Genomic DNA, 26,331 nt, shown 5'->3' with positions numbered 1-26,331 from the left:
TTTCTTGTTCCTTCATTTTCCTTTCTAGGCTCCCAGCAGCAGTCCCAGGTCTGTCTCTTCCCCAGAGGCTGGCGCAGGAGATGAGAGCCAGCAGCTCAAACAGCATCTTCTGCCTTTGCCTCCCACCTTTACCCAGCTCCAGCTGCTCTAATGTGGCTACTTACTTCAGGGTGCTCTATTATATTAATATGAATTGCATGGAGAATTACTGCTGAGATTAATTGAGCTTACGGTCCCATCCACGAGCATTTGCCCTCTTGCTGTAATTAACATAATCCGTTGCTTGAAACAGAAGTTGAAATGCATGCCAATTCTGTCAGCCAGCCATGCTGTCATTGAAGATTTTACCTCTTGGAATATAAAAAAATAATAATAATTCAAGATAATTCTTTCCTTTCTCTCTGCAAAGGTTTCATATCCAACTATTTTATTTCAGGTTTCTGTTTAAATGGAAACTACCACAGCATTATATGCAAAGAGAAACCAATCTCAGAGGGGAAAAAAAGAAGAACCAAATTCAGATTAAAAAGCTGCCTCTCCACAGATTTTGAAATATGAAAAGCCTGGCTCTGCATGTAAGATTAATGACAGCTCAAATCAGGGAAAGTTTTACCCTAAGCATCCACTGTTCCAAATGTTGAAACCCTCATTTCATCCGGCCATGCAGCAGGCGCGCGCTGCTCCCTTCTTCTCCTGCACTGCACAATGAGGTGGACAACAAAGAGAATAATACCTATGCTTATAATCAACCCACATCACTTCATGACAAAAAAAGGTAATTTTTCTCCCTGCATATCTTTTCTCCACGTTTTTATATGTGGTAATATATTGCCTTTGTTCGCTTCTTATTAAGAAATGCAGATACGGCATCAGTGACAGAGCCTTGTCTCACGTTGTGGCTTACAAATGGAGCTATTCTTGTATTTTACATTATAAGTATTGAAGAATGGACAAAATGAATATTCAGCCTGTGTGCATTCAAAGGTTCAGTTGGTGCCAGGGAGCATCCAAGGCTCAGTTCTGCAGTAGGAGCTCATGGGAACGTCTCCAGCTCTGCCTCACAGGGAGCAGCAATCCGAGCAGAGAAATGCAGGAAGTTTCCTGCAAAGCAGTGCCTTCTTTAGTGGCTGCTTCAGGATTTCATATTTTAACGGAAATTAATTAGTCAAATTGTATTAGCATTTGTTCATTTAAAAAGCAGGTAGAAATAGACAAGCTAGGGTGACTTTTGACTACTACTCCTTTCAGTAGTAATGGGGAGGCTCACGGCACAGCAAAGTTGGTGCATCATGACACCATAGCTACCCTTAGCACTTCTACCAGGATTCAAACAGTTTTCAAGCATTGCCTTGACATGGTAAAGTCCTGCAGCAATGGAAGCAAAAGCATATTGCCATCCCTACAGGCTGCTCCAGAAAACATAGGAAGAAAGGGTACCAAATATTTGGGAGGAATATTGGGTTACATTTGTGCCTTCTTTGCTGGGGAGAGAGAGAAGTGGAAAGTTTCCTTCCAGTTTCTGCAGGCAGTGAAATAAAAAGGCACTGAAATAAAAAGACACTGATTAATTGTTTGGGAATGGTCGTAACCTTTTATATAGCTATAAAAACAGGTTTCCCTAAGACTAAATAAATTGGACCCAAGAGAAAGCTCTAAAGGTGCACACGTATATTTATTATCACTGTTGAGAAGAAAACTCTTTGAAAGCTAAGGAGCTATATAAGATTATTTTTTAAAGTCATTGTATTTGCTATTAGTTTCAGGTGGAGAAAATTTCCAGGTGTAGAAACATTGTATGGTTGGTAGGTCTTTTCAAAGCTGGCAGAAGCAGAGTTTTGAGAAACTCCACAAAAACGCCATTGAAAAACCCTTTAGACTGAATAACAAGACGGAGTTGAAAATGATTTGTGTATAGCATCAACTTATCTAATTTGAACAGTTACATAAAAAATACACTATTTACCTAAACTCCCAGCATTCTATTCTGGCTCATACAGAGCTGGATTTATTTTTCCTTTAATTAATATTTATTTATTTACTTCTGGTCATAACTAGAATTACTGTCTTATCTAATTTCTTAAATACCTGCTTTCCATATGCCATCTGACCATTTCTCAGGAAAGCTAAATTGCAAGTGGAGGATAACTTTCTAGGGATAAAAAATGATGCAGATCCACTTCTGGATTTGAAAATCATGTGCAAAATTCACAGCTGTGATCCTTCTGCAAGCGCAGTGGAGTATGGAAAGAAAAGCAACAACTGCAGTCTCCAGCCTGACAATGGTATGAATCTTCAATATTACAGCAGATGGACTTCAGCCAAGGCTCTAAGCTATAAAATGTTCTAAAAATATCAAAAACCTCACTGCCTTAATTCATCTAGAAGGCGATGACTGCAAATATGCTTTACAATGTGCATGACAAACAAGGGTAGAACTGAACATTAAATCCACAAGCACTTCACAATGCAGGACTTCTTTCTAACTAGATATGCAATCTGTTATCCTGCTAATTTTGATTCTGTCTCTTTCTATCCTCTTCTTTTTAGTGGTGACTACATATGATTAAGAATTAGTTTGCTCCATTTAATCCTAATTCATGCGTGTCTCAAACTTCCTACCTTATCTGCCATTGCCGTGTACCTATAATGCTATGAGCTATAGTTCTCAAGATTTCTATGATGCCAGCAACCCGGAGAGAGAACTTAACTGAGTCAAATCACTCTCATCATCAACCTTAACATAAACATTGTCTTTTGATCCTCATGTAATTACAAATCAGCCAGGGATCTTTGCAGATGTCTGTACCATAGAAAAGTATGGATTGCCATCGGCTGCTGCATAGTGCAAGCAGATCCTTCCCTTCCAAAAGGCATAGAAGCAGTCAGGACAGCTTGAAAAGATGATCAGTGTTCAAACATTGTCTCAGCTGCCTCTCTTTGCTGCTTTCCCAGGAAACTGTGTCAGCCGTTGAAGCATTTCCTCCAGAGCCTTCTTCTGAAGCAAGTGAAGGGTGAAAGCTTACCCCAATGCACAGCAAATCTCTGTCTGCTCAGTGAGCAGTACACGTACACTGAATCATTCCTGTAAAGTTTTTCCATGGCAGCAGATAGTGGTAGACGACTATCATACAAGTTAGCCTTTGCTTATAGCAGTTGATGATGAAAGAAAAAAGTCAGCTATGTGTTAATCCAGAAACGATGTCAATGGGATATCATAGAGAGACTAATTTAGTGCCTTGAAATCAGTATAATTTGAATGAGACTTGTTGATTCTCCCAGCAACAGAAGTTCCTTTTATGCTTTTATTGGCAGAAGGGTGAAATACAAGAGAAACTCTTCTCCACAGGAAACGTCAAATGCTATTAAAACTGTTGACACCACCCTGGCCAGAGACAGATATTCAATTAACCAACTCACTTTTTGACTGTAGGCTTCCACACACCCTGCTTTGTGATTCAGTTCCCTACATGTACTGTAGGAAAAACACCGGCTCATCTCTGTCTGCTCATAACATGAGGATGGGTACATGTAGGCACGCCACCTGAGTGACCTGAACAGAAGAATTTCAGCCTGTCTTCAGAGCTGGGACTGTGAGACTTGCACAATTCATTCTGCTCTGTAATACAGACCAATATGTCACCCCTTTGCAGAGGCAGTCCTGTTAACGTGCAACGGTACAGCTTCAGCACAAAACTCTGCTCTCCAACCTTCCCTTGAAAAATATATTCCATAGAACAACCTGAGTCGGAAGGGACTCACAAAGACCATCAAGTGCAACTCCTGACAACACACAGGGTCACCCAAAATGCAAATCCCATGTCTGAGAGCATTGTCCAGATGCAAACTTGGGCAGCTTGGTGCCATGACTACTGCCCTGGGGAGCCCATACCAGTACCTTTTATTCTTTCACGATAGATGATTATTTTCTTCTAATTCAGATGAAGTATGGAATCTTACTTTGACTATAAAAAGACAAGAGACCATTCCCAACTGCAAGAGCCATTAGCCACCTCAATACAGATACTGCAGAATCCCTGTTACTGGTGATTCAAGAGGCCAGATCAGATCAGTATTTGCCTGGGATGGGGTGCGAGTATGTTTAATTCTGCCTTTAAATCAGGAGAGAAGAATAGGTGATCTATTGTGGTCTGTACTTCACTGAGAGGAGAATAAAACATTTCACAACTTCTGATCAAATTCACAATCTTCCTGAAGCTGGAATACATACTGGGCCACAGAGGCTCATGAAGTATCAGTGTGGACCCAAAGATGTATAACAGTGTCAACAAAGCATGAATAAATGTGATTAACTCCTCACTGTTTTCAACATCTAAAATCTTCCACTCCCTTCCTCCAATCTGCTAAGGCACCATTTCCTAAGCAGGAAAGAGAATCCCAGAAGTCTCACAGTCTTGAGCTGTGTTTTATCTGGATTTCACTTCTTGTGGCATCTTTAGGAAGCTTCATTCATGGCCACACCTTAATTATACGGAGCAGGAATGCACTCTAAGCACAATTAATTCCTCATAACTGTCAAGACACTTATTTTCTTCTCCCCATGATGAATTCCCTGCTAGACAAAATCGTGTGACAAGGAATAATTCTGAGAAAGGCAAATTCGTGTTTAGCTCTTTTGATGATTTGGCAGATTTGAAATTTGCAGACAGCAAGCACTGGTTATTCTTTTTTTTCCATCCCCAAATATACCAGACTTGAATACAATCAAGAGAGTTCACAGTGAAATACCCCTTAGTGACATTTCACAATGGAGAGAGCTGTAGACAAATGTAGGTCAGAACTTCAGAGCAAATCTTGCTGTAGGTATTGACTATTCTGAGCTGGGTAACTTGCCACTCTCTAAAGATATTTGGTTTTCAGAGAGCGTATAGATCAGATCTCTTAGAAAATGAAACTTCTATGAAGGTCTGTCCATTTGGTGATCCATCATTACGCACCACTTCATAAAAATCTCAAGTAGACTCTTCTCTACTCTAAATGCTATTTCTGCTCTAAAGCTGTGCAAAAGAGGCTATACTCATTTCTTGTCGAGAACCTGAATCAACACTCCTGGAAAACTCCCATTAGCTTCAGTGTGAATTGCCTCATGCCAATATAAGGTTATAAATATGGAATAGCACCACTGGCACAGAACTGACACTATTGTGAAATATGAGGAATGCTTACCTTGATCTATTTTATTCTATGTGCTGTTTCAGTAATACAGCTTCCAGGGCCTACCAAGGTTTGCAACAATCCCCTAATTTGCATCAAATGTCTATCCTACATTCAATGGCTTTTTAATGTCTCTGTGATTCCAGAGGGCAGTGATACTGGACATGGAGTTTTGGCAGAAGGCCATCTTAAATATGGTGTTTCCTTTGCAGCATTTTATTAGCAAAAGATTAGGTAATAGAAAGAGTGTTCATGGAGGTGTAAAATAATAATAGCATTGAGATATTGATTTATAAGGAACTGGTTTTAGATTACAGCAGTATAAGCAATACTTAAAGGCTGACAGCAAATAACAAAAAAAAGTATTTGAATTATTACTGGAAAGAGGAACATGAAACACAAGGAGCTACAAACTGAGCAGCAAGCTGGAGATCAGAACAAGATGCATCATCAGAACAGGGAGTTCTAGAAGGGACTGCAACACATCAGTTTGATGCTAGACCTCGGTAAAGGCAATTAAGTCAGTGTTTTGCAAGCAAAGAAAAAAGGAAGAAGAGAGAAACTTGCCCCAAGCAAGGTAGTGGGAGAACCAAGAATTCAAGGCCAAGGCTATGATCTTCAATTCTGTTGGCTGTAACAGTTCCTTTTCAAACAAAATAACATTAACATGACGTTAACATGGTGCTGCAACACCAGCGTAAGTGAGAGACTAAAGGGACAGCTAAACCAAAACAGATTGCATCACTAAATCACCTTTCTTTCTGTCAGGGATGAAGATTAATCAAGACAGAACTAGAAGTGTTTCTTTGATAAAATGCTTAAGTGGCCACACTTGAACTGCAAATTATTTGCATCAACTAGAGGATGAAACAGTAGTTTTCCACCCTGCTGCAGGAAATAGCGGCTTGCTAAATAACTCTTTTAACTTTCCTCTGACACCTATTGATTATATTCAATAGAAATTAAGAGTAGAAGGCAATTAAGTTCAAAATTTAATGGTGTTCTGCTCCTGTTAATTTACCACCTGACCTGATCGATACATTGCACTAGATAACAATCTATTCCAGCATCCCTTGGTTCCTCCAGCATCCCTTCCATTAAAATTATAATAATGACAAACAAGTAACTTTTAATCAAAAAATACATTAAAAAATAATGTATAAGATAATTAAAAATTGGATTATTCACAGCTGTGGTAAAAAAACAGCTTAAAACTATATTGATATTTTCAACACAGAGCTTGGACTTTGTCAAAATATTGGATAAGCTACAACCTTAGCCCTGCAGAACCCTCTGGAAGTCAAAATATCAAACGAGTTTTAAACAGCTCACACACAGAGCAGCGTGAGAGAAACAAACAACCCAAACACCTTAATCTAGAGGGCAAAACCGCAATGTGAAACTACAGATCAATAGCAGTGAAAGAAATGGTATTGTGCTGCAGTTTCTTTTGTACATAGCAGTTAAGGTCTCCAGGTGAATAAACACAGTGTAGATTTAATGTAGAATGAGCTCTGTCAAAACCAAGTAGAAGTTCTGAGTTGACTGACATTGGAATGATGTGGTGAAGGACCTCTCCAAAACTCAGCTAGCACTTGTAAATTCACTGAAACATTAAAGAAAACAGGGATGGGCCAGCACTCAGCACCTCCTCTATTCCCAAAAGTGGCACATGAGAGCTGGAGGCTTACCCAGCCCTCACCCAACTTCTGGGCATCCCCTCATCTCTTGCCCTGCAGCTCCACACAGCACTGGGTGGCCTTGGTGACCACGGGGATGTTTTTACTCTCCTGTCCTGCAGAACTAATCCCCAAAGCAGACAATCCAGTAGGAAATAATGACCAGCAGTACAGTATGTGTCAAGCAGTGGAGCTTTTCTTTGGAGAAAGATCTCCATCCAGCAGTAGAATCATCCATCATCTCTCTCCACGTGTGTGTCTGTGTGCACACATGCATGTCGAGGTAGCTGGCTGAATTTCATCACTTTTTTCTTTTTTCTTTTTTTTTGCCAAAATTCATCATATCAGCATAAAGTCAGAACAAAACACGATGAGGCTGTCTCAAAATATTCTCTTCCTTGGTCGGCTGTATCTCTACCAGCACTCACTGCGTAACCAGAGCACCATTAATCACTATGAAACATTTTCATTTATTTTGACACCCAAGAAAAATTGGAAGGAGAAACATTTTTGGATGGGAACAGAAAGCAGGCTGTAGGAGTATCTCTTTTTACCTTAGGGCTACCCAAAATGTTGCATAAAACAGGACTCTGGTAGTTTGCCCCTTACCCTTCTCTATGCGTTTGTCTTATCCTTCAGAGACACAGCAACGGTTGTATGGTTTTACTATATTTAGATACTGCACAGAGGCATTTCTAAGGAAGAAAGATTATGGTCCCCTGCTGGGGAGAGAAAACCAAGCATAGCCTTCTTGGTCCCTGCAAAACTCCTGGCAAGAACCTCCCAGCATCTACAGGGCTGTTCTCTTAGTGAAAACAAACAAACAAAAAAAATTACTGTAATAATTTCAGGCACCTGTCATTTTAGCTAAAAAATGTGGCAAAAAGCAACAGCATCTACATTCCTTGATATACTGCACTATGCCGTGAAGCGAATGAGTATGGGGTAGACAACCAAAATATGTTGTACAGGCAGGACACCACTCTTACACAGTTGATTTATAGTCCATGGAAAACTAGAGTTAGCAAGACCTAATATTTCAGGGAAAGCCAGCAGAACAAGCTCACAATCCACATCCTGAGCACAGGGATATCACATAAAGCCTTGCCCATAACTCTGTTCAAACCTGCAGGCTCAGCACAACCAGGCTGTGCTCTGGAAGGCCCTCTTACTTCTTCTGGGACTTGCCAGCAGTGCTAATGCTCCTGGCTACACAGTTCCTCCAGATTCATGACCACCAAGCAGTCATATTTAGGAAAGTCAAAAAGTATCAATATCAGAATAAAAATCCTGCCAAATGCAATTAGTACTCCCTAATAAGGTGTAGATACCCACTTAAATAAACCCAGACAAACAAAAAACCACAGAGCTAGCACTGACAGTGGTGGTGAAAACGTAGGAGAACAGGTCATTAAGACCCAGTTGATTCTTACAGAATTTCTACTAAAGATGCACTGTTGAAATCAAGGAAGTGCATTTATCACTTTGCATTTTTATCAGCAGCAAGTAACAGAGATCCATATGTTATATTTGCATCTTATCTCACGCCACGTAAAGCAGAGCCTAACTAATGCTTCACAGTTAGCAGTTTATTTGATTTAGGAATGTATCTTCCATCCATGAGCAGTCTGCTCATACCCTTTGGTTCTTTTAGAACTATTAAATGAAAAACTCCAAGAGGACATTTTGCTTTCCAGCTCTCATGGCAGCATTTCAGACATGCACTACTGCCAGTTTGTTAGCTGGGCTGAAGTCCTTTGCTCTAAACCACCACCGATTTACTCCTGAAGTGCTGCTTCCTCACAGGTCATATGTATGGATTAGATCTGAGACCTCAGGGGTGTTTAAAAGCAAGAATTTCTATTGCTATTTCTATTGGTTTAATAGTAATCCAGTAATAAGTGATTCTAATCCCCATTTTCTTTCTAAATACCAGGCTGCTTTTCTTCATAAATACAGAGAGGAAAGGAAAAAAAAACCCTAATTAAAGAAGGTTAAATCAGTAGGGTAGAAGCTCCTTACAGGGTTTAAATTATAAAAGCACTCACATGCAGTTTTTCTTCTACACCAAATACATTCTTTAACAATTAGGCTGTAATATTATTAGCATTTCTACCCCAGACTTCCACACTGCATCACATGCAGATACACACGGACCTTTCATACCATTTCTCCTTACCTTTGCAGGACCATCTTCCTCACCATTGAGGACCAGGAAAAAGAAGAAGGAAGAAAGAGAAAAAGGCTTGTGCTGCTGTACAAACAACACCCAACCTCACACTTAACTTTCAGCCTCCCTACTACCTGCTCGGCCAACAAAGCCCCAAGGTGCAAAGTGCCTACAGCTGCTCACCCTCTCAGCCCTAAAGGAAGACCTCATTAAACCTGGGTGGGAGCTCCCGCATAGGGCTCCTGCCTAATCACTGATTTTGGAAACAGCTACAGAGCAGTGGGAAGCTGCCAACACTAACTTCCTAAAGGTTAATACTTACAACTACATTTTGGCTGATATTTTCAAAGTTGCCTAAAGGGAATGGATGCCTAGTCCCCATTAATTTTAATAGGAACTGGGCAGAAAGAGTCCTTATGGGGCTCTGACTATTTCAGCCCATTACTGCTGGTGACATAAGGTTTGATATTGCAGAAGGCTGATTACCTGCTGGGAGTGCTGGAGCTAATGCAGCTCCCATATTTTGGCTTGAAAAATTGAATAAGTAAAATGCATGAAGAGTGTAGCTGTGCTTACCATAAATAATGAGTTTAAAATTAAAGTGGGTCACGTGGAAAGGGTCTCACCCAAAGCTTGTTATAAGTGAGTGTTCCTGATTCCTTCAGAAATGTACTAATTCAATGCAGGGTACACATGCAGACATTTTCACTAAAGATCCGTACATAAGGGTCACTACATTCCGAGTTAAAGCTTTCTAATCTGTGTTGTCAATTTATTCTTTTTATCAAGAAACTACCACCTTTCAAACTGCTTCCAGCACCAGGCAACAGCCAATGAGAGATCCTGGTAGTATATAAACTGTTGGAATTTTAGGAACTTTGAAACCTCCCTTACTCATTTTATTTAGAAATCCTAATTGTACACGATACACGTAGACCGCATCCACTGTAATCACAGATCACTTCTGATCACATTCCCCATCTTGCTATGTGTTACTGAGCACCTCAGCTGGGAAATCTGCGAACTCAAACCAATGCTTTTTGTTAGGGATCCTCATTTGTGGGCACCGGGGATCATTTGAAGAGTGCAAGTCAGACAGTAAAGGTGTTATGTACTTAATCTGTGTGTGTGCAAGTGCTGTTTTTTGCAATGACCACTCAGAACTTGCAAGCAGTGTTTCAGAGGATTATTCAGGGCAGAATGCTTAAATCTGTACAGCACAGCTTCTTTCCATACCACCGTCTCTTGCACGATAGTTACAAAAAGGAAAGGCATCACTTTCAAAATATTATTGCATTTTGCCATACTGCATCAGTACTTGTGCTTGCTTAACCTTGAGCAGTTATTGCAGTGAACTGGGTGGTTCATGGAAACAATAACTGCCAAAGAGGAATAATGCTTTTCTGGGATAGCAGATTAGCAAACTGCTTTCTGACAAATATGGATGGAGACCTGTTTCAAAATCTGCAGGGTATGTACCTGCTGAGTAGGAAACTTGGCAAAAACTCTGATTTGAAATAAAGCTTTTGCTTGAAATGTACTTACTGGATTCCTAAACATAAGGCAATTCTGCAATGTCAGTGCATGAAAATCACCCAAAAGAGGTTATGGGCAGACAGACATCAGGTCCTACAGCTACCTGCTGTGCTCTGAGAGGAGAGACCGGAAACGTGTGTGATCAGTTTTATGGATTATCAATTCTCTGAAATCAATAAAACACCTGCTAGCCTGTCTGGATCTGGTCGCAGTGGCCAGATTAATCCATGGAGCTCAACACAATGGACAATCCTTGTGCTAAATTAGTGACTCTCATTGGAATTTACTCCGACAGTAAAAAGAATTAATGACTTGTATTCTTCTTACAACAATTCAGTCATTGTCTCTTTAAAATGGCATTCTGCAATAGCTTCAGGTTCTTGTCTCCTAAAGAGCAGTGTTTTCCATTTTTACTTAATCAACCATTTCCTTTGTGTTCATATCCTAATCCCACAAAACACATTCCAGCCTTATGAACTAGATCCTTGCTTACAGACACAAGGTACCTGTGAAAGAAAAGAAAAAATCTTACTGCTCTGCAATACTCCAATCACTTATTTTCTCCACCACGTTGGAGATGCCTGTAGACAAGCAGCCTTTCACAGCCCTGGCACACTGAAAACACAGTATCTGATGCAGAAAAGATGTACGACGTGACCCTATGCAGAATTAGCCACTGAGAAATATGGTCCCTCCTGACAAAGATAAATTATCATCTGAATTACTGCAGAGGTTTGGTGCAAGGAGATGTAGTACAGATGCTAACCCGACCTTAATGTTTCTCTAAGCTCCCCTTGGCCACTGGTTAGCTGAATGCTGGCTCTTGACATTCCCTAAACACTGTAAGAAGGATTAATAGCCAGTCACCATTCTCTTCATTTTCCTAAATTCAACAAACCATGTCCTCATTTGGTGTAAACCAGCGGCTCTCTCTGGATTTCCACAGCTGAAAACCTGGCTCTGGGTGTCCAGTCCTTTCTGGATGCATTTTGGTTGTCGTACTGATACCACACATGAGTTCCATGTCCCACGACACAGATAACCTCTTTTTATTTAAAAGCAGAGTGTAAATGTTCAAACCTGTGCTTCCTGAGCTGCCACACATCCTACATGAGCTGGCAAGATCGCTCCATACAGACTCAGTGCTTGGTAACAAAGCTCTTTCTCCAGCCAGTTTGCTACCTCTGCCTCCAAAACCCCCTTTCCAGTATTATGATTAACACTTAATTCCACCTGTAGGACAAGAAAACTCCTACTGCTTTTCCATTTAGCCTCTGGCTGGCTTATGAGAAGTATTTTAGAGAAATGTTACTTTCCTCTCTATGTTCCTGTGTGCCTTCCTGCAGCTAAGCAGCCGTGCTGGGCTCTAATTTCATTGTAAAGTGGCTGCTTGTGCACCTTGGTAGCTGCAAGGGTTCTCCTCCCTCGTGTGGGCACTGAGGCTGCCAGCTGGGGTGTGGAAAGTGCCTGCCCACCCTGTGCAGGTGGAGGTACAGCCATGCTGATGGCTTTTTCCCTTCTTAAAAAAGAAAAGCAACAACAAAATCAGAATAAAAAAAAATGTTTTCCCGTGGAAGAAAATCATTGGGATTGAAGTGTGAGCTGTGCACACTTCAATATTCCATCAGGGGTGGATTAGTCAGCTCTTTGGGCATGGTATTAGAGGGGTGATTGCTTTGCTTTGCAGGAAACCACAATGCCAATTGGAAAAGAAAGAAATATAAATGTGGGTAGGGAGATAAATTATAGCAGAGATGAAGATGTGCTCAGGTGATCTCAATAGCAGCGCCATCCTCACTCAGGAGACAAGCTCATCCGTCTGCTTCTCCCCAGTGCCTGGCCAAGGTCTGCAGGCAGCACGCACATGGCACAGATGGGAATTTCAGCCCATGTTGGCTACAGATTCGACCCCTGAATATCCTCGCATGGTGTGCCTCAGCCACCAGAACATGCCTACACTTCCAAACAGCACTGGGTGCTACGTTGAGGGGGATGGCCCTCCATGAAGTCAGCTCCTCTGCACCGGCTGCAATGGCAGGGCAGCTCCAAGGACATTTCAAGAAGACGTGTTTCCAGACAAAAGCAAAGTCTGAAAATATTCCAGCACAAAGTTAGGCTTCTCTCTCTGCCTCTATTTAATAGTGTATGCGATACGCTGTGAGTTTTTTCTTTTTTTTTTTGAGCTTACTAAATGGGTGTCAGTGGGGAGCAGATACATTTTTTTCCTCTTCACAAATGAAGTCATCTGAATTCACCAAATCAAAAAATACGAGACTCCCGCTCGGTTCCGTGGTGCTGCAGAAGGACAGGGCTATAGATTTTCCCAGGAGTGTGAAATAATTCACCAAGCCTGCTCGTTATTCATACAGACAGTGCATTAATAATGTGGGACCCTGAGATCTCCTCTCATCTAGGCTGAAGCACAGCTAGAGGGATGAGAAGCTGACTCCTTCCATCGCAAAAAAACATCTTTTTTTTTCTCCTTTTTTCTTCAAGAAATAAAAATTGATTGAAAGTATTTTCACAGAGTGGGGAGAAAAAAACACAAAAAAAGGGCTTTTTGGTGATACCACCTAAAGTACACACAAGATAAATAGAAAACCATTGGCTTTGTGACAGAGAACCATTTTCACTCGATGTAAGTGCTGATAGATACAGAATTATATCTAACAAAGTATTTGCTAAGGATCTGACTCAAAGTCAATGGGAATCTTTCATCTGACTCTGCAGGGCTCGAATCTTGCTCTCACTCTGGGAGCTTTCCATATTTCCTGAGCCCATCTCTAGCTGGTATGAGCTGGGATAGGGTGTGTGGGCAGGAACCATCTCAGGCTCCGGCAAGGGGTGAGCTGAGCCTCTGCTGGTGCAGGAGCACAGCCCTTTAATTATGAATGCTCACTTTACAGCCAGCAACCTGTCTGTAATTTAAAAATAAAATAACTTTGCTCTTGTCAACAGTGTGGCTGCAATTACTGCCTGCCCAAGGAGCGACCTATGGGCCATGACGTTTTTATTTGTAGGCCTTGGATAAGAGCAAGGAGGGTGAACGCCAGCAAAGGGCCCAAGTGCTGATGAATGCTGTCCTCTCCCTGCTCCTAATAATGTACAGGGAAAAATAATGTGCAGTATCTACAATCAGTAGCACAGGGAGAGTTGTGAGGTGCTGGCCCAGAATGGCATTAAAAGTCATGGTGCTCCCAAGAGTCATTAAGACTTGTGTCGAGTTTGTTAGCACTATCCTGACAAAGTCTGATGTAAATTCACAGGGTTGCATGGTGGCTAGTGATGGATGGCCCTCAAACTAATAGAAACCTGAAGTATGTACATGCGAGTGAATATTTCATATATTACGGAATGATTTGAAAGCTGATGTGCTCCAAGGCCAGGCTAGGAGAATGGGAAACACTGGGTTCATTTCATTTTATTGTTTGTATCAGTGAGTGATTTCCCTCTGCCCTGATGCATGGCTGGTATAAAGCAGGCCAGCAGCAGGAATGGGGAGCTAGCACACTGGTCCTGCTCTGTGGGAGCTAACACTTTAAATCCTGTATTGCTGACAACATGGAGGGCGATCGCTTAGACCCCGGCAGTGACATTTCCTAGAGGAACAGCTTGGAGGGAGAGAAAATGCACAGAAACAGGGAATAGTTTTAGTAACGCCTTCCTCCTTTCGCACTGATTTTGACCAGTGCTAAAAAGCTCTCATTTCCTAAGAATGTTCAACATGCACAGCCTGTGAGATGGTCCCTTCTTGACCAATTTCTAAAGCCAGTGCATGTGCTTTTCTTTTATCGTATACTCTGTGGTCCAATCAGTTTCACAGAGAATTGTGTAAAAGATGCTGACTGGCTCTGACAGTTTGAAAGAGAGTGAAGGAAGAGTGAAGAGAAGGGAACAGGGAATTCAAGCACTGCAAAAATGTGTGCCTGAGAGCATCATTAACCATAACACAGTAAACTTCAGTACTGTTGAACAAATTATGTATTATTCAAGGCGCTGAAGAACACATGGGCAAAACCACCTGCTGAGTACATAGAATGGCTCAATACCTCTGTAAATGATATGGTAACATGTACATTATTTGCTGTATGAAAGTGACAGTACTAAAATTATGAATATTTGGTACTCCTGCTATGTTTTTAGAGCAATGATGTGAAGTATTCAAGCTGCGAGAATATTTCTAAAGCTTTTCTTTTAGTACTTACACAGGAACCCCGGGGGTCACTTGGCCTCTGTGCCCACTTCCTTCACATTTGTTGTTAGTGACCAGGCTACATCAGTGTAGAAAAGGTGTTCTATACCTGTGTCTGATCAAACACTCATGCTGGGTATACTGAGTACTAAAGTGTAGTACGTGTAGCTTCCAAAAAAAAATCTCTGCCTGCAACAAAAAAGTGACCACAAGACTGCTTTGCTAATGGAGGCAACTGAAGAAAATTGCAAGTCATTTGTAGACAGTTGGAAAGAGAAAGAGGAGAGGAGAGGAGAGGAGAGGAGAGGAGAGGAGAGGAGAGGAGAGGAGAGGAGAGGAGAGGAGAGGAGAGGAGAGGAGAGGAGAGGAGAGGAGAGGAGAGGAGAGGAGAGGAGAGGAGAGGAGAGGAGGGGAGGGGAGGGGAGGGGAGGGGAGGGGAGGGGAGGGGAGGGGAGGGGAGGGGAGGGAAGGGAAGGGAAGGGAAGGGAAGGGAAGGGAAGGGAAGGGAAGGGAAGGGAAGGGAAGGGAAGGGAAGGGAAGGGAAGGGAAGAGAAGAGAAGAGAAGAGAAGAGAAGAGAAGAGAAGAGAAGAGAAGAGAAGAGAAGAGAAGAGAAGAGAAGAGAAGAGAAGAGAAGAGAAGAGAAGAGAAGAGAAGAGAAGAGAAGAGAAGAGAAGAGAAGAGAAGAGAAGAGAAGAGAAGAGAAGAGAAGAGAAGAGAAGAGAAGAGAAGAGAAGAGAAGAGAAGAGAAGAGAAGAGAAGAGAAGAGAAGAGAAGAGAAGAGAAGAGAAGAGAAGGAAAACGAAAAGGGAAAGGAAAAGGAAAGCAAAAGAAGAAGACATGAGTTGAGTGTACAAATCAGTTCCCTGATGTTACTTGCTCATTGCTGCTCTCTGGTTCACCCAGAGAACTTGATTTGTGCCACAGAAGAAAATCTTATCCTATTCAGAAAGGTGACACCAATTTTGCATGAAGATTAGGTCAAAGAAGAATGATGGGTGGACATTACAGTCCTGACTCAAATGTGATAGTGTTGGTATAATCTTCATGTTTGATGCTGTCGTGACAAAGTTATTTTAAAGCCTGTTTGAAGTTACCACACCTCAAACAATGCTAATATCTGGTAGAACCACCGATACTCATTGCAGCCCTCAGCCACATATTTTAAGGAAGTGTTTTGAGTAGTAACAAAGCAAAATCAAAATAAAAACAGCCTTTGTGTGTGTGCGTGTGTGTGTGTGGAACAATTCTGATTGCAACTCTCCCAGTAAACAGTCAAGCATTGGCCTTGATGTGTTTTCTGATGCTACTGGACTGAGAAACACCAAAAGTTTTCTTCTGATCCCATCAAGTCACAGTTTGGCTAATGGTATAAACAGGGCAAGACTGAGATTCAGGTTTTTTAATACACACAGCTAAAGGTAATCATCACTACTAATATGAGTCAGACTGCTGACATGGTATTTTCTGGTTCCTCTCACCTCAAAGGTGGTTGACCTGTTTGGCTGAGAGTATACTGCTGTTCCTGAACGTCCCCAGTAAAGTAATGGATCCAAATAAGCTTTCTGAATGATGGATTGTGGCCGGAAATCATCCACACTGTAAAACCCAATGTGGCTAAAAGGTCTCCATCCTTTCACTGCAATAGGTGAACAAGGTAACAAGTTGTACACGACCTTTTTAAATGTACACATGTAAAAAAGAGACAGCAAACTCCAGATCTTCATGTGAGTTAAAGTATTGCCATGTGCAGATCTCTGACAGGAAGTTTTTTGCACCAAACAGGTCAAAGATCTGACTTAACACCATTCAGTATGTCAAAAGTCACAAAGCAAAGTCTGGGATAAAACAAAGGCCAAAGGAAATACCCATTATATTAATTTTTACAAGCAACATATTGGGCTTTTGAACTGTTCACCAGCCATCCTCAAAAGACGCAATGGTCTGACTACAACAACTAAACTTGAAAGGGGAAGACATTCCTTTGTAGTTCACATTTTTGGGCTTTGAAGTCACTGTGAATCTTACCAGTGACTTCAATGGAACTAGCTTTGCACTTTTATATTAGTCATTGTTTTATCCTTCACTTCTTTCAAAATTCCAGACAAAAACATTTCTTTTTATTGTAATCCTGACAAAGCAATTAGGCTCCAGTCCACACCTGCACCCAGCTTTCTTTTCTTAACAGAGCACTCTTTGAGCTCCTGCCCTCTGAGCAGAATTATGAGATCTGAATTAATGGTGTCTGCTCTACCCAGTGCCTCTCTTTCTCACGACCCAATGAAGAACATGAAACCTTTCAAGGCTTGTACAGCTGATCTTTGGCTAAGATCAGTGGTAGATTTCACCTATGGTTTTTTTTTTTTTTTTTTTTTTTTTTTTTTTTGAGTATACTCAATAGAAAAGTTTCTTTTTATTGAGTTAATTGAGCAATAACAAAATGACAGATTGTGGATTAAAGTGCAGTCATCCAGAGATTCATTCATAGTGTGTTTTTAGTTATGAGTTCAGAAGCTGAACAGCATTCCCAGCCTAACAAGGTACAGATTACTGCCTCATCACTTAAGACTTTGAAAGTCTTTTTGAAATCATGCAATATTTTCTTTTAGTCTTTAACATATAAACCAAACGCACGTTCACCACAAATACTTGCTGAGAAAACATTAGGTTCTCATCCCTTGAAGGTACCCCCAGTCTTTCACCTTCTTAGTGCTGAATGTAAAAACCTCTAAGCTCTGTCTACAAAGTTCTCCAGTCTACATTACCCACTGATTCTTCTGTTTTACTTTGGGTACCCTTGAAGTGATGTAAGGAATAATTTCGTCCAGTTATTTATTAAGGACTTCATCCTGCCACAATATCTTTTACACTGATCTGAGTGGCTGTACTGAATGCTTTACTCATATTTTTGTGAGTAAACCTTGATGTGATCCATGTGCACCATACAGCTTTCCTGTTGAGCTGAACAGAAAACACAGCAAAGTTCCTACGTGAAATCTATAGACTTGAAGCTATTTACTGGCTGGTACAGATACAGAGACATATATACAAGAGAAGCTACTTGCCATCAACACAGGAAGGTCTGTTTCGTGTAGTCCCAGCCACTTTCCCAGGTAGACAGGAGCATTTTACTGTTTGTGATCTTTCCTCAATTCGATTCTTATTACAGCATCTGTGTGCTGCTATAACTTCACACGTTCCTCCTTCTGGCAGAAAAAAGAGAAAAAAAGGGAAAGAAGAAAGAGACAATATTGACATTCTGATTAGGAAGAGCAGAAGTGGTTAATTAAAGCACCCAGCGTGCTACTGTCCATGTGTCTGCGTGGCTTCTATACAGCCACTACTACAGCGCTATTTTTCTCCCATTGTGTGTGACCCTTACTAAGACAGATGTTGATATACTTCTTATAGGAAATGCAGATTAATGTCCCTCTAGAGCAGATATTTTTTGCCTGTCATGTATTAGAAGCTTCTCTGACATCTGTAGACTTTTGAACTAAGAAAATGGATTAAGTCACACTCTGAGCCTGAAGAAATGCAGGTGATGTACTACCTATGTTGCATGCTAAATGAAATAATTTTTGGATGTTTTTATGCTTGTAATACTGGAAGACCTTTCTCCCCAATATTCTCTTGTACAAAGACAGGGGTTATAGGCATCCATCTAGAAAAAAACCTTTTCTCCAAGTATTTGATTTTAAGCCAGATCACAGCCCATAGTGGGTGGTAACGAGCCTCTCCAAACTACAGAATGGTGCAACAGCATTTTCCTCCACTACCCCACTCACAAAATGGGCAGTTTTAAGCCAGAAAGCATTGTCATCATGGGCAAGGATTAATTTGTCCTCTCCTTCATTGCCCCTTCGGATTATTTGCAATTATTTGTTTGGGTGAAGTACACAAAGGAGTGATAGGCAGAGATATGAAGTCATAGGGTCACATAGGAATTGTCACATGTACCATTCCCATTCACCTCAGCAATGCAGTGCAAGGATTGGCACTTTGACATTCACTCTTTTACTGAAAAAGCTTTGAGAGCTTGTGAGCGTGCATAGATGCTGGCCCACATCTGGAAGAAGGAATTTGGCCTTCCTGGATGAGTCAGTGCATCAAAGCTTGTGAACATCCATTAAGGTACATGAGCTTGGGCTGTATGGTCTTGGGGTTAAGCACGAAGTCTGCAAGCTTGAGACATGACTGCAGAAAATAACTGCCTCATCTGGAAAGAAATGCTACTGCATGTACTACTTGTCAGGTGCATTTGGTCTGCTGACATGGGATTTTTGAAAGCCAGTAGGTACCACAGAAGAGAGATCTCAACAGTTCAGAAAGCCATTATGTGACAAAAGGTCATTTAGATGTCTCTTAGGAGTAAGAGGAATTGTGACAATCAACTCAGCACCAAATCCTTGTGTTTTTCTAAGAAATAGTTCTTCACATAAACTCCCTGTTCCCCCATCCAAATCATATTGAAAGCCATAAAAACATTCTCATTGGTTTGACTCATCTTATGGTCATGTCCTAAGAGAAGAAGGATTTGTGATTTTATTGATTGCAAATACAACAATAAAAATAATGTACGTGGTAATAAGTATTTCTAATTTTAGACTATGTATACTGTCTGGTAAATATCTGTGAATAAACTAAATGCTTTATTTTCTCTATTAATTTCCTGTATGAGTACTAATAACCACATGAGCTAGTCTTTCTCATTTGATTATCTATTCAAAATAATGGGTTGTGGTTGATGAGCTTTATAACACCTTTAATTGTAATGTGGAAGCTCAAGTTGTTGCAGCAGTAAAGAATTTAACTCGAAGTGCATGGCTGCACAGGAGTGGGAAAACATAACAAAACTATAAAAGCAATGTAAAAACCCCTTTTGTTACCTCTGGATAGTTATGTACATTAATTGGAACTTTTAATTGTGCCAACTATAAAAATATAAGAATATACCCACAGTAATGCTATTGCTAGTGCTAAAGATTATGCAATGCATTATGAAGTTTCTCCGCAGTGTCTGTTTCTTGGATGGAAACATCAGCAGAACCATAGCTGGAAATTTTTTCCTTGAGCAAAAGGAAAATATTTTCCCCTTACTTCCATTTGTCTAGTTGCTTGAGCTTCTCAGGTTTAATATCAAAGATTAATTCCACTGAAGCCATTCCATGGGAGATGTAGCATGGAAGTAGCAACCTCACACGCTGCCAAGAGGTGAATTGTTAATAAAACTACTACTTAAACGGTGCACAGAGAACATTTTGGACTTCATGCTGCAGAACACAAAGATTGTTTGTGCAGTGCAGGTGCATTATGACATTTGTTCTCTCTTGATGCTGTTTGCTGTTTTGGTGTTGAAATTACATATGTCAACTTTTAGTTAAAAGGGAAGAAAAAAAAGATGTTGTTCACAAGAAGCATAGCATTTGGAGAGTCAGTACATTTTGTTCACCTGCCTAGAGTTTGACACTGCTTACTAAAGATCTCCTCACATGAGGACTACATTTTATTGAATCAAAACTGGTATCCAGTCAAAAATGACATCTCTAATCCTGCTGGGTAAGTATGGATTTCAACCCTCAGGGCACCCTTGGATATTCAGATACTGGAATGTTCCCCCTTCTGTTCCATTACTGTCATGGAAATGAGAAGAGATGCCAGACAACATTATTTTTCATTGTCTTCCCAGTTGAGGAAACAGTACTCAAACACATTTTGTAGTGCCGACCAGGGTTTACCTGGATGGTAGGCAGAAAAATATATATATTGCATAAACGTATTTCAAAATTGATGGACTTTCAAATAACATGGATTATTGACTCCAAACTTCTCCTTGGGAGCCATTCCTATCTGTTACAAAGGAATACTCATGGATTTAAATAACAGTGTGGATTATTGACCTGATAGTCTGAGTGCAGTGGAAGTTTGAATCTTTGTCACAAACAACAGAAATGATGCTTTTTTTTTTTTTTTTTTTTTAACAGTTCATGGTCTACTGAGCTAATGTGTCTTCTGGCTTTGTTTCTACAATAATGGGCTTATCCAACTCATTTAAGTCAATAGGGGATTTTCCATTGATTTTAAAAGGAGAGGAAAGCACCCGAAACAACACATCTCAGTTAAGAGCGTTCTGAATGTCTTGCTGACAGCTACATCCCATGAGGTGGTTGCTTAGGTAAGAAGGCAAGAGAAATACCTTTCTTTGGTTGTTTATTTGCTATTTCCCCTCTTCCAGGAAAATGGGAAGATTAGAAATGCATAGGAACTCACAAATCAGGAGCAGTTTTGCTCTTTCTTCAAGAAACTTTGGAGATGAACAGAAATGTCCTATCATGACTTACATCTTTTTGACAACAATCCTTAGCAGGATTTGATAGGAAAAGCAGAGGACCTCTTCTGAGCACTCAGTTCAGGATGCCCTGAAATTTGGGAATTTGCCACCTATCTGAGGGACAGAATCAAATTCTGGAAAGGAATTTGGACTACCAAGGATTGCAACTGTCCATGGCATTATGACCATCCTCATATGTCCTAGCTTCCTGGAAGACTTTATTCTGCATTTTTAAAGTGTAGAAATTACCTATCATTCTTACTGTAAGGCAGGGACAACTGTTTGCTACTGCCTGCAAATGGATTAATTCTAATTGGAGGACACCTAACTCCTGAAAACACGTTCATTTTTTATCTCTGTTATAAAGCCACCTTGAGTTTACACACCGCAGAGTGAAATATTTTATCGTAAGTACGAACCTACAGTGGATGGCTGTGATTTAAAACACCTAATCAGCTACAGGCACTGAGTGCACGCCTGGCAGAAGCCAAGAAGCCATCTTCTAGTCATCTCTGTTCTTTATATCTCTAGCTGAGAGGTAATAATAAAAGCATATTTTGCACTTCAAAATTATAACTTGCCTCTGTATTCTAGCAGAGCCTGAACTTATCAGTAAACAAACATAAAAAAGGAAAAACAGCACTACTGATTTGTGTTATGCATTGTGGAAGTCATTAACTATGACTCAGGTAGCAAAACTTATACGTTCTCTCTTTGACAGTGATGACAATTTAATAGTATTTGACTCCACTGAGTTACACTGAGCATCCTGCAGCAATGAGAAAGGTTGTTTATCAAAATGATAAACATGTTTTCATTTCCTCCTTGGCTGCATGTATGTGATCAGAAGTCTAAGACCATCAAGAATTCACTTATTCTGGCCACCAGGCAGACATTAAGCTATTCAGGACCATCTGTGCTTGAAATGAGCTCCATTTAATGGACCTTCCTAGGGCAGGTCAGTCATAATGAATGCGTGTGTGCATGAATGCATGAGCAAAGCAGTGCTTCGGTGAGACTTCTTGGGTTGTTTGGCAGAGGCACAGGCAGCTGATAGATCAGATAGGCCCTTCTTTTTGGGGTCATATGCCCAGTGATTTTAGAATTCAGACCCTCTGTTGCATTTGTTTCTATCTCATCTTCAGTGCATCACACAACCTGGTTCAGCTGAAGGTTGTTATGAGAAATTGTTTCTTGCAGAAAAACAGTGATACCCAGACAACTTTATATGCTCTGCTGGTCAGATTCTGCCCTCTGTTACACCATATACAGTAACTACAGGAAAACAAACAAAGGAAATCATATGGACAGCCTCAGTTAGGTCTGTGTTCCAGTGCTGTCATCCTATCTGAAATCATACACCCAGTGACATTATTCTGAAAACTGCTTAAGTATATGCAGATACTGCTAAACCTGGGGGTGGTCACAGAAAACTTTAAACAGAATTAAAGTTCTTTAGAGTGAAAAAAATAAAACCCAAACATGATGGCAAAAATTCTTCAGATGCTTACAGATACACTGCACAAGTGCTTACAGAAACCAGTGCATATAAAAATTGCACATTTGCCACATCATGTCTTTATATAAACATCCTAGAGAAAGAAAAGGTAATGCTGTGATGGTTTCTAAAAAGGATTCAGATTTGGGGGCAGCAGTTTGAAGTTTGTAGTTTGAATAAGCTTTGGAAACTTCCCAGGTGTAATTAATACATTCATACGCTTTAATCAAAATGTTTATGCCAGCTAATGTGCCAGAACCACAGACTACACTGCGCTCAGGGGAAAATATCATATTTTACTTTACTCTAAGAAATAATAAGCCACTACTCTATTACCTACAAAGGAACATTTTTGCTTCTAACAGCAATGCGCATACAAATGGAAAAACAAAGTCCCCATGCTACTCATGATAGCCCCACTGCAATTATACTCCCATTTTTATTTTACATATCATCCTCTGACACGCTGTTTCTGCTCCAGAGATGGCTCAAGTGTACAGGACACATTTCTTCACAGTGACAGTGGCTGCAGAGCAAGCAGGGCTCGGGGTTGCTATGTATTTTGATGAAGGCGAGGGGGGATAACTGCAGCTCAGCTGCTGGAGTGCCACCAAGTTACAGAACAGCTGAATTGGACCCATGAACGTTTAATAACACAAAGGTACCCTCAAAAATAAAAATAAAAATGAATGAAAGTGTAAAATTGTAGTGTTAAGCCAGAACGCAGGTTTCTAATTCACATGTAATGCTTGCCCATTACGATAACTGACATAAATAGATTCATGGGCTACTAATTATATGCGGCGTTGCAGTAAGGGTGGTATTTGTAACTCACTGCACGTGTTCTGTGTGCCTCCTGGTTATACACCACATTACTTTTGCCCTGGGGATCAGAATAGGCTGCAGTGTTCTGCTTCCTAAATTTATATTTATACTTTCATTAATATTCAGTATTTTCTTTGTCATTATGTGGCACATATATTATTTTCAGTGTGGAGCACTCCGCGCAACACACACGATTCCCACTGTGAATCATTAAGTTTTAGGTTGGGATATCATTTTTGTGAACGTTGCTGCTATGAGAGAGTTCTGGAGAGAGAGGGTATCTCCTGCACTGAAAATGCTATTTGTTTGGAAAAGATCAGAACAAGTATTTCCATGAGGAAGTCACAAAAATTTGGACTCCAACAGATTCATATCATCAGGTTGGATACTAGAAAAAAGCCTTCCAAGAAAGAGAGGTGAGACAGTAGCACAACTGCTCAGGGAGTGGTGGAATCACCATCCTTGGAGATGTTCCACAGCCCTGGAGATGTGGCACTGGGGGACATGGTCAATGGGCTGGTAGCGATGGGTTGGGGTTGGACTTGGTGATCTTAGTGGTCTTTTCCAGCCTTAATGATCCTATGATCCTGGTTCATTTCAAGATGCTACTGAAGCTTCTTATGATGTCTGATCATTTAAAGAATACTCGTGGAGCTCACAGCTCGGCTTTCCTGGCAGGTGGTGCAGGGTTCAGAGCCCTAATTCCTGTATCACTGATACAATGACCCTAATTTCTCATCAGACTAATCCTCTTGGCTCACACTGACCTGTGGTACACGCGATCTGAGCCTGGACAAGAACTGCTGGGCAAAGCAGGTCCTCTACAGCTGGAACAAATTTCATAGGAGGTAAAAGCTCTGACTGATTTTAGAGTCAGAATTCAAAGCTAAGAGGGGCAATGTGCATTCAGCAAAGACATCTCTGGTGCTCTGGAGCACTGTGCTCAAAGTTAATTTTCTAAGACCCTTTTTGACAGAAAGGGCCCTTTCCATGAAATCAAACTTTTCTACAGAAAAAAATCCATACCAACAAGAAAAAAATACTATCTGTAAAGTATTTTGTTCAAAGGAATGTTAATATTTCATTTGAATACTAACTCATGACTTGTTTTTTGTGGTTTTTTTTTTTTTTTTTGCATTTGTATTTTATTTCCCATTCAGTATAACAGCGAAAACAGGGATATGCAAAGCTCTAATTAACACATGGATTTGTAGCCTTTTATAATTTTCTACTAATGCTCTCCCATCAGCCACAGGAGGCTTTTTATCTGGGAGATTTACAGATTCTTATACTTATACTTGGAATAGACTCTGATCTGCAATAGCTGGTTTATTCACAGAAATTAAAAATAAGTGTTTTTTGAAAAGGAAATACAGTATGGATTCTACTCTCAAATTCACAAAGAAAACGCAGAGCACACCAGTGTATAAGATGTGGGTGGATCTAGGGCAGGCTTATGGATTTCCATATCAAACCAATATACACACTAGAGAATAGGTCTTTCTACTAAAGAGCCTTGCAAATTGATCTCCTGAGAAATTTGCACAGGACCTTATTCTTATGCATATTAAAAAAAAAAAAAAAAAAAAGAAATCTCTTAAAGATGAATCAAAGGAAAAATGGTATCCAGGAAAACAAGGCAGGCTTCGAGCAGCTCCTGCCTCTGGCACACTGCATTTCCAATGGCAGCGCAATAACCAGCGCTGGGTGCAGCAGGACAACGGGGCAAGAGGGGCTGGGGAGGAACGCTGATGAGGAGCTTGCTTCTAGCTTTTAATAACATTGTTGGTAGGCTTGATTCTGATTTTGCATGCCTGTGTACTCTATGCTCATGTCTAAATGACAGAACTTAGGAGAAAATCCCACCTATCGTGTGCGTGTGCTGTTCCTGATAGGCAGCAGAGTATAAGCTCTCAGGCAGCGCTGCCTGCAGAGGGCCGTGCACATATCCTGTACGTCTGATTGCTTTTTTGTCACAGGGAGTGTTGAAAGTGAATTGTAATAGGTACTATTAGCATTCTTGTATAGATGAACTACAAAAGGCAGAGATGTAACCCACGAGGCAGCCAAGAATCCAACGTCCTCTTAGTGGGGATCTTCAGTCTTTTAATGAGATTTTTCTACTTCAAAGGGAGATCAGCTTACAGCAACTTCAAGAAATGAAGGCTAGAAATTAGAAGTTTTGGCAGGATTTACAGCTCCTGAATGACATTAAGAGACGTATGTGAAGAGGCAGTGCTTCGACAGCTCAGAAAGAGAAGAATATTATTTTTGAGAAAACTTAAGATTGATACAAAAAAAAAAGTAATAGGCACCATGACTCTAATTGTCAGTGAATTTCTGTATCACTTGTAAATGGGATTTCTTTGACTAAGTGATGTCAGCCTGGACAAGATGAGCAGAAAATCTTGAATCTTTACAGAAATCTTGCTCTTTGTCGCTTGAGTGGTTTGCAAAGTTTAATATTTGATTCTTCAGAGAGGATCTGAAAATATAACATGGGGAAAATACATGTACTATGCCCGCATTCAGGCAGTGCTCCTTCTATAACTTAAACTGCAGGCAGCAGTATAAGCTAGAGATAGAAAAGACCTACGGTGCAAACAAAGCTGTGGAGAGATGAACTATCCTGCTATTGACATCTCCAGTTCCTTGCCAGAGTGCAGAGAAAATCCATACTGGAATTAGGCTTGAAAATGTCCTAACAGAAAAATTGAGGTGAACCACAGGATATTGCAAGGCAATCCAAAGAATGGATGTCAAATGGAATGAGTCTTAGTAAATGGACACAGTGAGAGATAGGATGATACTCTTTTCAGATGGAAAAATCAAGCTGGTAAGAAATACATGATTGAGGTACAGATGTTGTTGAGAGATGAACATGGGAGTATCCATGAAAAGCAGTTGCTGAAAAAGTTTCAAGATTAGGA

General features: G+C 40.6%; 1 protein-coding gene across 3 annotated transcripts in view; it reads right to left on the bottom strand.

Annotated features, from left to right (window-relative positions):
* Positions 1-26,331, bottom strand: part of FAM19A1 (family with sequence similarity 19 member A1, C-C motif chemokine like) — a 197,202-nt gene that overhangs the window by 18,100 nt on the left and 152,771 nt on the right. For 2 of the 3 annotated variants that reach the window (XM_001234078.7, XM_004944676.5), the window contains one exon: positions 17,813-17,953. In XM_001234078.7, coding sequence (XP_001234079.3) covers positions 17,813-17,953 — 141 coding nt within the window. The remainder of the gene's footprint in view (positions 1-17,812; positions 17,954-26,331) is intronic. The other variant, XM_046900241.1, reaches the window with a different exon arrangement.

Source organism: Gallus gallus, chromosome 12, assembly GCF_016699485.2.
Source record: "Gallus gallus isolate bGalGal1 chromosome 12, bGalGal1.mat.broiler.GRCg7b, whole genome shotgun sequence".
Lineage (NCBI taxonomy): Eukaryota > Metazoa > Chordata > Aves > Galliformes > Phasianidae > Gallus > Gallus gallus.
Note: the sequence above shows the minus strand (reverse complement) of the source record. Positions and strands in the feature narration are given on the sequence as shown.